Raw genomic sequence first — 15,499 nt, forward strand, 5'->3', positions numbered from 1 at the left:
CTTTTAACAAGTGGCAAGGCTTTCAACAACAAGTATCAAGACTTTTAACAAGTGATCAAATCCTTTCATGCAAAAGTGCCTATAAATAGTCTCAAATACTTGAAGAAATAGCATCACACAAGAAGTCTTCACTCTTTCCTCCTTCCAACATTTCCTACGGTTACTCCTTCTTTTATATTATCTAGTTGTCATTTTTCTTCTTTTATTCTTACCAGCTCGGTTTGTAATTTAATATTTTATTGATTCATGTATACTCTTAAATAGAGGTAGGCTTGTTTAATCCTGGGAAGACATTTCACACTGCTGAAATAGTTTCTTAGGACAGTGCCCAGCACGATTCAAGCCAATTCATGTATTTTTGCTCACAAATAATAATATTGTTGTGTTATTATTGAAAGTTTGCTCTTATTTACAATAGTCTTGACCTTGATCGATATGCTTAATGCATCGTGAACCTGTAAACTCTAGTCCCAGATAAGTTATTACTCCTAATTTGATCATCAATTGACAACAATAAGCTTTTGTCACGACCCAAAATTTCTACCTTCGAAACTGTGATGGTGCCTAACATTTCACTTGCTAGGCAAGCCAACGTTAGAATATAATTAGCCATTTTAAAAAAAATTAAATTAATTAATACCAAGGAAACAAATACGAAAATAATATCTGAAATAATCCACAATAATCGCGATATCTAAATACCATTCCAGAACTGGAGTTACAAGTGCACGAGCTTCTAGAATGATACAAATTAGGGTCTGAATAAAATAAAGCTGTCTAAAAACAAACACACAGCTAAAATAAAGTAAACGGGGACTTCAGAACTGCGGACATTGTGCAGTTATACCTCAAGTCTCCTCTGGGTAGCTGAAATCCGAGCAAGTCTATAGTACGCCGCTGGGACCAATTTCAAAATCTGTACAAGAAGTGCAGAGTGCAGTATCAGTACAACAGACCCTAGGTACTGGTAAGTGCCGAGCCTAACCTCGACGAAGTAGTGACGAGGCTAAGACAGGTCACTTACATTAATCTGTATGCTAATAATAATAATAATAATAATAATAATAATAATAATAATAATAATAATAATAATAATAATAATAATAATAATAATAATAATAATAATAATAATAATAATAATAATAATAATAATAATAATAATAATAATAATAATAATAACAACAACAATAATAATAGAAACAAAACAGGTATCTCTTTTCAACAATTGAAGCCAACTCGGCAGTCATAACCAATTATTATTTCAATCAATTTCTGTTGCGCCGTGCAACCCGATCCTCCAATATATTCATTTCAATTAATTATATTGCGGCGTGCAACCCATTCCTCCAATATATTCATTTCAATCAATTCTGTTGCGACGTGCAACCTGCCCCATTAATATAATTCCTCAATAAATTTCCGTTGCGGTGTGTAACCCGCTCCGACAATATAAACTTTAAATAAATTTATTACGGCGTGCAACCCGATCCCCCAATATAAACTTTAAACAACTCTGTTGCGGCGTGCAACCCGATCCCCCAATATATTTATTTTTATTTCCGTTGTGGCGTGCAACCCGATCCCCCTATATATTTTAACAACTCTTAAATGTAATAAAAATACTCCAATAAATACCACGTTCAATGAGAAACTATTAAGAATCAAGGCGTACAATAATTATAATTCATTTATGAAATAACTAATGACAAGTAGCAATTAATTATGGAAATCAGGGAGAAAATAGGCAGTATAATATTTAATATATTAAATGTCAAGTAGCAATTAAGACACATAAATCAAATAAACATGTGACAATTATTACAGGAATTCAAGAATTAGTATTTGACAAGGAATAGGAGAGAAACAATTATTATAACAATTAATTCGTGTCTTAAAATAATTTAAGATGTTTAAATAATTAAGCAAATAATTAAATTTACAAAGTATAGGCACTCGTCACCTCGCCTATACACATGAAATTGACAAAGCAAATAAATCAGGGGTTCTATTCCCTCAAGTCAAGGTTAACCACGACACTTACCTCGTTTTGCAGCAAAGTTCAAGAATCCAATAAACCTTTGCCCCGCGAATTCGTGTCTGAAATCCTCAAATCTAGTCATAAACAATTCAATATACTCAATAAAAATTGTAGGAATTAATTCCATACGAATTTACTAATTTTTCGGATTAAAATCCGAAATTCATCTCAAAAATCATCAGTGGGGCCCACGTCTTGAATCTCGGAAAAACTTACGAAATCCGAACACCCGTATCGAGTCGAGTCCAACCATACAAAAATTACCAAATTCCGATGTCAAATGGATCTTCAAATCTTAATTTTTCGTTTTGGACAGTTTTACAAAAATTTCAATTTCTTCCATATAAATCCGAAATAAATGATGAATACAGACATGGATTTATGAAATATAATCACTTTTGATTATAGAACACTTACCCAATTCAAAGTCGTTAAAACACCTCTTTGGAATCGCAAAAATACGGGACTCAAAACTCAAAAATGAGTAAAGATGGCTAAAACCCAATTTTATCTATTCTGTCCAGCTTTTTCTCATATGCGGACCAATTTTCGCATCTTTGGTCTCGCTTCTGCGAAGAGGAGTCCGCATCTGCGCAAGGCTGCCCCTTCCCCCTTTCCCGCTTCTACGACACGTGGGCCGCTTCTGCGATAACCCATCCGCTTCTGCGGACTGTCCGCTTTTGCGAGGCATGGCTCGCTTCTGCGAGCTCGCTTCTACGGCCAAGACTTCGTAGAAGCGAAGGCACCAGAAGCAGCAAACTTTCAGATTTTGCTTAAGTCCAATTCTTGTTCCGATTTCGATTCGAATCACACTCGGGTACTTGGGACCCCGTCCGAATATACCAACCAGTCCCATAACATAATACGGACTTACTCGGGGTCTCATATCACGTCAAACAACGCTGAAATTACAATTCACACCTCGATTCGAAATTTTAAGTTTTCAAACTTTTCAATTTACAAATCTTGTGCCGAAACATATTAAATGAATCCGGAATGACTTCAAATTTGGCATACAAGTCATAAATGAGATAACGGAACTATTCAAATTTCCAGAATCAGATTCCGGCCCGATATCAAAAAGTCAACTCGGTGGTCAAACTTGGAAATCTTTAGCCTTTAAATTTCTAGTTTCCGTTAAATGGTCATAACTTGAGTTAGGGGCCTCCAAATTAAATTCCGGGCATACGCCCAAGTCCCAAATCACAATACGAACCTATCGGAACTATCAAAATACTGATCCGGATCCCTTTGCTCAAAATATTGACCAAAGTCAACTCAGTTGAGTTTTAAGGCTCTATTTCACATTTTAATCAATTTTTCATATAAAAACTTTTCAGAAAATTATACGGACTGCGTACGCAAGTCGAGGAATGATAAATAATTCTTTTCGAGGTCTTAGAATATATAATTAATTATTAAATTTAAAGATTACCTTTTGGGTCATCACATTCTACACCTCTAAAACAAACATTCATCCTCGAACGGAATTAGAAAAGTACTTGAGCTGGTGAAAAGGTGTGGATATTTACTCCGCATGTCCGACTCAGACTCCCAGGTAGATGCTTCTACCGGCTGACCTCTCCATCGCACTCGAACTGATGGATAACTCTTAGACCTCAACTGTCGGACCTGCCAGGCTAGAATAGCTACTGGCTCCTCTTTATAAGTCAAATCTTTGTCCAATTGGACTGAGCTGAAATCTAATACATGGGACGGATCATCATGATATTTCTGGAGCATAGACACATAGAACACCGGATGAACTACTGATAAACTAGGTGGTAGTGAAAGTCTGTAGGCTATTTTACCCACCCTTTCAAGAATTTCAAAGGGTCTAATATACCTAGGGCTCAACATGCCCTTCTTTCCAAACCTCATTACACCTTTCATAGGTGACAACCAGAGCAATACTCTTTCTCCAATCATGAATACAATATCACGAACCTTGCGGTCGTCATAACTCTTTTTCCTAGACTGAGCTGTGTGAAGTCTATCCTGAATAATTTTGACCTTATCCAAGGCATCCTGTACCAAATCGGTACCCATCAACCGAGCCTCTCTCGGTTCAAATCAGCCAACTGGCGAACTATATCCCCTCATGTACAATGCTTCATATGGAGCCATCTGAATGCTCGACTGGTAGCTATTATTATTGGCAAACTCCGCAAGTGGCAAGAAATGATCCCAAGAACCTCCAAAGTCTATAACACAAGCGCGAAGCATATCTTCCAATATTTGAATGGTGCGCTCTGACTGTCCATCTGTCTGTGGATAAAATGTTGTGCTCAACTCAACCCGCGTGCCTAACTCAGCCCTCCAGAAGTGTGAGGTAAACTGCGTACCTCGATCTGAAATAATAGACACGGGCACACCATGAAGGCGGACAATCTCACGAATGTAAATTTCAGCTAAACGCTCTGAAGAATAGGTAACTTCCACTGGAATGAAATGTGCTGGCTTGGTCAACCTGTCCACAATGACCCAAACTGCGTCAAATTTTCTCTGAGTCCGTGGGAACCCAACAACAAAATCCATAGTGATACGCTCCCACTTCCACTCGGGAACTTCTAACTTCTAAACAAACCACCAGGTCTTTGATGCTAGTACTTGACTTGCTGACAATTCAGACACCAAGCTACATATGCAACTATATCCTTTTTCATCCTCCTCCACCAATAATGTTGCCGCAAATCTTGATACATTTTGGTAGCACCTGGATGAATAGAATACCTGGAACTGTGGGCTTCTTCCTGAATTAATTCATGAAGCTCATCCACATTAGGCACACAAATACGACCCTGCATTCGCAGAACTCCATCTTCCCCCCACAACAACCTATTTGGCATCACTGTGTCCTTGAGGACAAGTAAATGGGGATCATCATACTGTCTCTCTCTGATGCCCTCATATAAAGAAGACCGAGCGACTGTGCAAGCTAGAACCCAACTAGGTGCTGAAATATCTAACCTTACAAACTGATTAGCCAAAGTCTGGATATCTATAGCTAACGGTCTCTCACCAACCAAAATATAAGCAAGGCTGCCCATACTCACAACCTTTCTACTCAAAGCATCGGCCACCACATTGGCCTTTTCGGGGTGATACAAAATGGTGATATCATAATCTTTCAATAACTCCAACCATCTTCTCTACCTCAAGTAAAGATCTTTTTGTTTGAACATATATTGAAGGCTACGATGATTAGTAAATACCTCACACGAGACACCGTAGAGGTAATGCCTTCAAATCTTCAGTGCGTGAAAAATGGCTGCCAATTCAAAGTCATGAACATGATAATTCTTCTCGTGAACTTTCAACTGCCTGAATCTGTGGGTAATACCAGCACTGGCACTGTAGTCAAAGCAGTCTTGAGCTTCTAAAAGCACAACTCACACTCGTATGACCATCTGAATGGGGTACCTTTCTGGGTCAGTCTGGTCAATGGGCTTGCTATAGATCAAAACCTTTCCACAAACCGACGATAATAACCTAAAGCAGGTCTAGGCCAATTCTGAACAGCCTCAATCTTCTTAGGATCCATCTTTATGCCTTCTACCGATACAACATGCCCCAAAAGGCAACTGAGTCTAACTAAAATTCACATTTTGAAAATTTGGCATATAACTAATTATTCTTCAAAGTTTGAAGCACACTCCGAAGATGATGCTCATGCTTCTCTCGACTGCTGGAGTAAATCAAGATATCATCAATGAATACAACTACAAAAGAATCCAAATAGGGTTTGAACACCCGATTTATTAAATCCATAAATGATGTTGGGCATTTGTCAACCCAAATGACATCACTAGGAATTCGTAATGCCCATACCGAGTTCGAAAAGCTGTCTTAGGGACATCAGATGCCCTAATCTTCAACTGACGGTAACCAGACCTCAAGTCGATCTTTGAAAACACCTTGGCATCCTGAAGCTGATCGAATAAGTCGTCAATTCTAGGCAACGTATATTTGTTTTTGATAGTGGTCTGGTTCAACTGCCGATAATCTATACACATCAGCATAGAGCCATCTTTCTTCTTTACAAATAGTACTGGTGCAGCCCAAGGCAAGACACTGGGTCTAATGAATCCCTGATCAAGCAAGTCTTGTAATTGCTCATTTAATTCTTTCAACTCCGGCTGGGCCATACGGTATGGTAGAATAGAAATGGGTTGAGTGCCCGAAGTTAAATCAATACAGAAATCAACATCTCTATCGGGCGGCATTCCGGCAGATCTGCAGGAAATACATCTAGAAATTCAGGGACAACTAGAACTAAATCCATATAAGGAACTTCCGCGCTGGGATCACGAATATAAGCCAATTAAGCTAGACACCCCTTCTCGACCATACACCGAGCTTTCACATAAGAGATAACCTTGCTGATAAAATGACCAAGAGTCCCTTTCAACTCTAGTCGAGGTAACCCCGGCATGGCTAAGGTCACCGTTTTGGTGTGAAAATCCAATATAGAATGATAAGGTGACAGCCAATCCATACCCAAGATAACATCAAACTCTACCATGTCAACAAGTAGAAGATTCACGCTAGTCTCAAGACTCCCAATAGTAACCACACACGAACGATAGACATGATCTACTACAACAGAGTCTCCCACCGGTGTAGATACACACACAAAAGCACTCAGAGAATCATAAGGCACAACCAAATATGAAGCAAAATAGGAAGACATATAGGAATAAGTAGATCTTGGATCAAATAAAACTGAAGCATCTCTATGTCAAACTGGAACAATACCTGTGATCATAGCATCGGATGACTCGTCCTCAAGCCTAGCTGGAAAAGCATAAAATCGGGGTTGGGCCCCACCACTCTGAACCGCGTCTCTGGGATGACCTCTAACTGGCTGGCCTCCACCTCTAACAGCCTGACCTCCATCTCTAGCTAGTTGAGCAGGCGGTGAGGCAACCGGTACCGGTACGATGGCACGAGAATCCTGTCGAGATCTGTTTCTCGACAACCTAGGGCAATACCTCTTGATGTGACCAATATTTCCACACTCATGACACCCATCCTGCTGTCGTGGTTGCTGAAGCTGAAGCTGACCCGAACTGGCCGGATAACCACTGTAGTGACTCTGGAGTGGTGGTGCACTAATAGGAGCTGAATGTTTACTAAATGCTGGCTACCCAGAGTAAGGCATAATAGGACCATAACTCGCTGAAGCACCATGAGATGCCTGAAGTGCTGAATGAAACGTCCTAGGAGTATGACCCCTACAAAAATTACCACTGCCTCCAAACGAGGCACCACTAAACCCACCGAACTGACGAGGCCTCTTATCAGACCCCTGCCCTCTATCCTATGCAAGAAACATCTCGATCCTCCTAGCAACGTTAGCTTCCGTATGAAAGAAAATCTCACTTCTGGTCTCCTTGGCCATCTGAAGCCTGATAGGGTGAGTTATTCCATCAATAAATCTCCTCACTCTCTCTCCCTCGATAGGAAGTAAAAGGAGAGCATGGTGGGCTAGATCCACAAAACGGGACTCATACTGAGTAACAGTCATGCTGCCCTATTGTAGACGCTCAAATTGCATGCAGTAATCCTCTCTCAATGTGATAGGGAGGAACTTCTCTAGAAATAGCCGTGAGAACTGATCCCAAGGCAATGCAGGCGACCCAGCTGGTCTGGTCCACATATAATCTCTCCACCACCTCTTGGAGGAACCCGTCATCTGAAATACAGCAAAATCGACCCCATTGGTCTCAACTATACCCTTGTTCTGCAATTTCTCATGACAGCTGTCAAGATAATCCTGTCTTAAAACAATTAATTCATGTCTTAAAATAATTTAAGATGTTTAAATAATTAAGCAAACAATTAAATTGACAAAGTATAGGCACTTGTCACCTTGCCTATACATCGTTGCATATGAAATTCACAAAGCAAATAATTCAGGGGTTCTATTCCCTCAAGTCAGGGTTAACCACGACACTTACCTCGTTGTCACGACCCAAAATCCCACCACAGGCGTCGTGATGGCACCTAGTCTCTAAGACTAGGTAAGCCAATTTCTATTACATTTTGAAGCCATTTTTCTTTTTGAATTAAATAAGTAACCAAAACTAACGGCGGAATAAATAGAAATATACAACCTCCCAAGACTGGTAGTACTGAGTCACGAACTCTAACTGAATACATGAAATGATCACGAGGACCGAATATACAATATTGTTTGATTAAAAATTAATAGTACAATGAAATAAAAAGACTCCAAGGGACTGCGACAACCAAGCAGCTCTACCTTGAATCCTTATGGTCCTGCTTTAACTCTGCTCAAGTCCGATATCTCCAATACCTGGCTCTGCACAAAAATATGTAGAAGTGTAGTATGAGTACACCACGGTCGGTACCCAGTAAGTATCAAGACTAACCTCAGTGGATTAGAGATTAGGTACAGTCAAGACACTCACTAGTCTAATAGCTTGTGCAATATAATATACAAGATAGTAGGAAACAGATAACAATAAGGACATCATAAAACAACCAGTGATATGCTCAGCAAGACAACAAAATACCATTTAATATCGCACAACAAATAATAAATACAAGTACACCCAATTAAATCAAATTCTTCAAATAAATATCTTTCACATATAATTCTACCAAATAACTTTCTTTCAAATATAATTTTTCTCAAATAAATATCTTTCAAATATAATTCTTTCATATTCTAAATAAAAATCCTTCCAAAAAATTATTTTGAATATAATTCTTCAATTAAAAAGTTACCATGTGACACCTCATTTTATAATCATAAAAATACGGGTCTCAGCCCAGTTTCATATTTTTCATAAATACGGGTCTCAGCCCATTTTTCATATCTCCACGGCACTTCGTGCCCATAATTAAATCATCAAATTTTTCCGGCACCTCGTGCCCTAATTTCATATCACAACTACACAGACAATTCACATGCCAATATCCTAAATGTATATAAGATCCACATGATCAATTTATTTTCACTAAAGTGAGTTTAGAGTTTTTAAATCAAGTAAGAAATCAACAAAGAATTGAATTTATTTTTTTGGAATCATTTGGGCGAAAAAAATAACATTGCACTTAAATTAAAGTATCAGATAAACTACTGGTTTTGTTGTAAAACTATTTAATTTAAAATATAATAATAATTCCTTCTATTTAAAATAACTCAATCATCCAAAATCAGTAAGAAAAACCAGAAATATACTTCTTCAGAGTCTCGTACTAAAAAGCCAAAGACAACACAATACAACTAGGAGCACAAAACACATAATAATAAAGTCAACTAGTAAATCACGGAAAAAGACAAGAATTTACATATTAAATGAAACAAAATCACCCAAGGCAAGAACATAAATAAAGAAATATCAACAGGACACTCCCGAGGTAACGCCTTGTAGTCCCAAATCATAAATAAATTCACAATATCTCATTTCCTTATATCACTGCGGGAGCCTTCACATTTAATTTTAAAGAAATTATTTTTCCCGAAATAGCATCCCGCGTTTTAGCCATCCTTATTACACCACATGACTTCTAGTAGTTCCCCTACTAGCCACGCGTTTTAAGCCACACTTATCTTACCGCATGCGTTCCTGTCATGACCCAAATTTTTCCCTCCGTTTAGTATCATGATGGCACCTAGTCTTAGGGACTAGGTAAGCCTAACATTAATTGAAATAATATTATTTAATTAACATCTAACAAAATAAATAGAAATATCTTACAATTCCCAAAACCGGTAGTATAAGTAATAAGCTCTACACAGTGTTTGCTAGAAAACTTCTAAATACAACTGTCGAGAAATAAGAATAAACAGTCAAAAAGAAAACTTGAAGGTAACTCTGAAACCTGCAAACACAGCGGCAGGTTTACCTTGAGTCTCCACAGCGACAGTCCGCACAACTAGCTAACGAACAAATACCTGGGTCTGCACACACAAAATTTGTGCAGAAGAGTAGCATGAGCACACCACAGCGGTGCCCAGTAAGTATCAAGACTAACCTTGGTGAAGTAGTGACGAGGACTAGTCAAGACACCCACTGGTCTAATAAACTGAACAAGCATAAGTATAAGGATGACAAAACATGACATCTATCTAAGGACCCTGCGATATGGCTAACAACATAGCAACTGCAATAAGGAAGAAAAAATAGCAAGTAACAGCGGAACACCAGAATAAGACACAGAAGAATGAACGAAAATACAACCCAAATCCAAAAATCACAATACAATAAAGGCAAGTAGTAACTCAGCATCTGCAATAGTTTTCACATCAGGTCTCAGCCAACAACCCCAATAAATTAGTAAAATCCTTCAAGTGTAAACTTTCACCCGTAAGCTTTTAAATTGAGGTCTTTAGAATATAATCCTTTCCAATAAGAAATTAGTTTTGAAATATACTTCCTTCAAATAAATATCTTTCAAACATAGTTCTTTCAACATAAAACCTTTCAAATATAAACTTTTCAAATAATTAACCTTCAAACATAGTTCTTTCAAGATAAAAACTTTTCAAGTATAACCCTTTCAAATAAATATCTTCAAACATAGTTCCTCCAAGATAAATACTTTTCAAATATAAACTTTTCAAGTAATATCCTTCGAGTATAAGTCACCCTGTGACACCTAAGCATAGAAGACTAGCAGCTCCGAACACAAATATAACCACAGGGAAAATCTACCGGGATATCGTCCCGTAGTCCCGAATTAATTATGCAGTACGGGGGAGATCTCCCGAAATACGTCCGTAGTCCCAAAATAAATATGCAGTGCTGGGGCATCTCCTGAAATTCGTCTGTAGTCCCAAAGTAAATATGCAAGACAGGGGGATCTCCCGGAATACGTCCGTAGTCCCAATTTAAATATGCAGTGCTGGGGGATCTCCCGAAATACGTCTGTAGTCCCAAAATAAATATGCAGTACTGGAGGATCTCCCGGAATACATCCGTAGTCCCAATTTAAATATGCAGCGCAAATAACAGAGATAACAACTATAACACGACACAAACCTCGTACATCACCACGGGTACAAAAGCAACAATGACAGAAATGCAAAGTACAGTGAGCAAATCAACTCAAGAATTTAAATCACAAGAATGGTAGAACTCATTCACAAGGAATAACCAGAGTAAAGAATGCTAGGCACAAGGAGAACATCTTAACAAGGGAAAACAAAATAAAACTATAGCAACGATTCCACAATATTCAAGTCAACAATAAGAAGCCAACACGAGTCAAATAGTTCCAAATAATGGCAAATCAACTAAGATATAGGTTATCTAAACTCCTTTTGAGGTTGAGAAATTACGAGGAATATTCAACAATTCAAGTAAGGATAAGCAGCGGAAGATAATCATAACCCCAATTAAGACTAAACAATTATAGGATGAGAAAATAATGATTTTAATTAAAGATAAGCAGTTATGAAAAATATAGCACGACGATAGAAGAGGTAAATCTTTGGTTAATTCGAATAAGGGTCAAATAGACAGTAATAGTGAATCCGAAAGCAATTATCTCTAATCAAAGCATGTAGAGGTGAAACTAGCAAATAGGAATTCAAATGTGTCAAAAACAACATCATACACGGTGAATATAAGGACATAAGAACCCTAAAAGGCCAACTTTCCACAAATAAGTCTGAGCACGTACTCGTCACCTCGCGTACACAGACTACAATCAACATAGATGACTCAAATCCTAAGGGGAAGTTCCCCACACAAATTTAGGCAAGATACCTACCTCGAGTCAAGCTCAATCAATCCGTAAGAATGCCCTTTCAACAAATATCCAGCTCTGAATGGCCCAAATCTAGCCAAAAGCAATTACATAACATAATTACAATCATAATAGACTAATCTAATTAATTAAATCAATACTTTAACAAAAATTCCAAAATTCGCCCTACAAGGTCGACACGGGCCCACGTCTCGGAATAGGGTAAAAGTCAGTAAATCTGAAATCCTATTCACTCACGAGTCTAACCATATCAAATTTACTAAAATACGACACCAAATGGTCCTCCAAATCCACAATCCAACTCCCCAAATCCCTAGCCTCCAACTTCCAATTTCCACCTTAAATACACACTAACTAGGTGGAAAAATACATGGGGAAGCATGATTATTGATCAAAAATAAGCACAAGGGACTTACCTCAAGAACTCTCTCGACAATGCTCTCAAATATCGCCCCTAAACCGAGTTGCAAAGTCCAAAAAATGACAAAAATCGCGAAGCCCTTTGGTTTTAACCACTACCCAGGTATTTCCACACCTGCGGAGCCTAGGCTCGCACCTGCGGGTGCACTTGTGCGGCCAAAAAGTGCGCATCTGCGCAAATCACTTACCCTCTCTGCCTTCGCACCTGCGAGAAAGGGCCGCACCTGCGCGTGCGCGCCTGCGGAAATCCCTTCCGCTTCTGCGGACCTTGCGCACCTGCGATGACCCTAACGCATCTGCAGGCATCGCAGATGCGGAATTCACCTCGCACCTGCCACCCCTGGCACTCCTCTATTTTTCTGCTTCTGCGCTTGCCTCCCCACATGTGCGAAAATGATAGATGCCTGAAGACTTCAGCAGCAACTCAAATCCAACTTTTGATCCGTTAAGCACTCAAAACTCACCCGATAATTGAATTCAACCATGCACGCAAGTCAAGGAGCATAATACGAAGCTATTAAGGGCCTTATGTCGTCGGATGGGATTTAAATTCTCAAAACGACCGGCCGGGTCGTTACATCCTTCCCCTCTTAAACAAACGTTCATCCTCGAACGTGCTAAGAATCGCCGCGAAGTCTTCAATCACTGAAAGAACATATTCAACATACACCCGCGGGGGACCCCACGTCACCCCAATCCACATAAGCCTAACGACACCATCCCAACTGTAATTTATCCTTTCTATCAACACCGATAAGCCTTAGAATCAAAATTCTCACCTTTCATTTGTCTTCAAAAGACCCGATTCTAAATCCATAATCGATATCAGTCTTAACCAGTTGTAACAACTCATGCCTACACCCACAAGGTACGACCATATAACAAGACACACCATACATAGGCCCATAATAGCATTTCTGATCACAATAGTTGCCCGTAATCAAAACCATCACCGGTAATTAGCCTCATATCCGTTATAACCCTGTTCAAACCTCCACAACACTGACAACGATACAAGAAACTCGAAGACCTCTTAACTATACACTCGAATCAACAAGTCACAACTAACACCACTGGGCACACACCCCGCAAGCTAAAACTGAAGAAGCACAGAATGCAATTGACTGAATATGAAAAGAGAAACGCATAAGGAAACTACTAAGCAAGCTCGACAAGCACAACTCTCTATCAATACTAACCTACAAAACAATATAACAAGGAAAGAATTAAATCATATGAACAATCACAAGGGTCCCATCCTGATATAACTTCCACCACAGTACTCTGCCCGGTTCAAACATATCAAATCACATGGAATCGCGAGGGTCTCACCCTCAACTCTGAATCACAAGTCGAATACACATCATACCAATGGAAATATTCCACTAATTCAATTCTGCCAATAAAATCACAACACTTACTAAACCCTCACCCTAGTAGAGTATCAAATCACAAATCGTAACCAATTTACTCAGGAATCACATCAAACCTGCCATAATGGACAACATGAATTCACTTCTAGTCTCAAAACTTTCGATAATGAATAGAAACAAAAGATAGACACGGGCTACCACTCATAGAGTCTCCCAACAGGGGTAAACACCTAAAAATAATACTAAGTCATGAACTCACCCATAGGTGGGACAACAAATAGGGGAACTCGCCCCGATAAGCAGAACCGAATCAAAATACGAATGGTGCCCCTCTGTAACAAATCAAAAGCATACTTGTATGACATCATCTAGTGCAGTGGCCTCAAGCCTATTATATGAAACACATCAATGGGTCGGGCCTTCCCCTCTTGGGTGCCCTCTACTCGCCTGAATACTCTGTTGTGACACACCTATCCTGAGTCTAGGACAATCTCTCACCTTGTGGATGGTATCTCCATACTCGAAGCAACCTTATACTGACATGGTTGTGGGAACTGTGTGGTACGGGTACTCTGAGACCCATGAGCACCTGACACACTATGCGAAGCCTGAAGTGCAAACCGAACTGGCTGACCCACAAAACCTCTACCATGTCGTACCCTGCCTCCAAAATAAGGACCAGTAGATCTCTCCGGTCTACGAGGCCTCCTCACCTCCATGTCCTCTCTCTCTCTTGATCTCGCTTGTACTCTCTCTCATAGCCCCGCATGTCCTCTACACAGCGAGCGATCCCTACCACCTGCTGAAACGAAACATCTGACTCTAACTCCCGAGCCATACTGAACCGAATATCATGCCTGAGTCCCTCAATGAATCTACAGACACGCTCTCTAATTGTGGCGACCAAAGCAGGTGCATGCCTGGCCAAATCACTAAATCTCACGGCATACTCTGACACTGACATAGTGCCCTAGCGCAGCTGCTCAAACTCTGTGCGCCATGCATCTCGACGGGACTGAGGTACAAACTCTCTCAGGAACATCTCTGATAACTGAACCCATGTAAGTGAAGCTAACTTGGCTAGGCTACCCATCTCATATGCCCGCCACCACTGATAAGCCGCTCCCTTAAGCTGAAACATAGTAAAAGCAACCCCACTCGTCTCAACAATATCCATAGTGTGGAGGATGTTATGGCACTCCTCCAGAAAACCATGTGCACTCTCTAAAGCCAAACCGCTGAATGTAGGAGGGTTATATCTCTTGAACCTTGCAAATCTAAGCTGCCCTTCCTCGGATGCTGCTGCTCTGACCATAAGCTAAACTGGAACCACGGCTTGTGTTACCTTGACACCTGGAACTTGACCAATGTGAACTCACAGCTCTGGAGTGTAGGCGGCGAGAGTCTGGGCTCCTCCCCCGGTCTGTGAAGTAACTGGTGCAACCGGAATATCCACGCCTGAGCCAATATACCAAACATGCTCAGGAACTGTGCTAAAGTCTCCTGAAGTCCGGGGTAATATCACGCACCTCCGGTACTTGCCCCCAACTGGAACTACTGGCGGCTCCCCAACTGTTGCTCTGCTAGGTGCCCTAGCTGCGGCACGTGCTCCTCGTCGGCCTCTGCCTCTGACCATAGCGGCATCTACTCTGGGGGTGAAGTCATCAGGAACCGCAGCTCGTGTCCTCACCATTTGTGAGAGAATGAAATGGTAAATTTCAAACTTCAAGATCAATGAACTCGCACGATAGGAATAAAGGAAATGAAATTGTCCTAATAGTTCTGTAGCCTCTTGAAGAGAAGTACAGACGTCTCCGTACCGATCCGCAAGACTCTACTAAACTCGCTTATGACTCGTAGCACCTATGAACCTAGGGCTCTGATATCAACTGTCACGGTCCAATTTTTTCCCTCCGTTTGG

The 15,499-nt window shown here is 40.1% G+C and overlaps 1 protein-coding gene across 1 annotated transcript in view; it reads right to left on the bottom strand.

Moving 5' to 3' along the window:
* The window catches only part of LOC138908351 (uncharacterized), a 38,927-nt gene extending 24,034 nt beyond the window's left edge, over positions 1 to 14,893 (bottom strand). Inside the window, exons 1-6 of the mRNA XM_070199012.1 lie at positions 14,607 to 14,893; positions 14,378 to 14,498; positions 13,291 to 13,404; positions 10,049 to 10,099; positions 7,746 to 7,817; positions 6,797 to 7,184 (exon numbers count right to left, since the gene is read on the bottom strand). Coding sequence (XP_070055113.1) covers positions 6,797 to 7,184; positions 7,746 to 7,817; positions 10,049 to 10,099; positions 13,291 to 13,404; positions 14,378 to 14,498; positions 14,607 to 14,893 — 1,033 coding nt within the window. The remainder of the gene's footprint in view (positions 1 to 6,796; positions 7,185 to 7,745; positions 7,818 to 10,048; positions 10,100 to 13,290; positions 13,405 to 14,377; positions 14,499 to 14,606) is intronic.
* Between the last annotated feature and the right edge of the window lie 606 nt (positions 14,894 to 15,499).

Source organism: Nicotiana tomentosiformis, chromosome 3 (assembly GCF_000390325.3).
Source record: "Nicotiana tomentosiformis chromosome 3, ASM39032v3, whole genome shotgun sequence".
In the NCBI taxonomy this organism is placed as follows: Eukaryota; Viridiplantae; Streptophyta; class Magnoliopsida; order Solanales; family Solanaceae; genus Nicotiana; species Nicotiana tomentosiformis.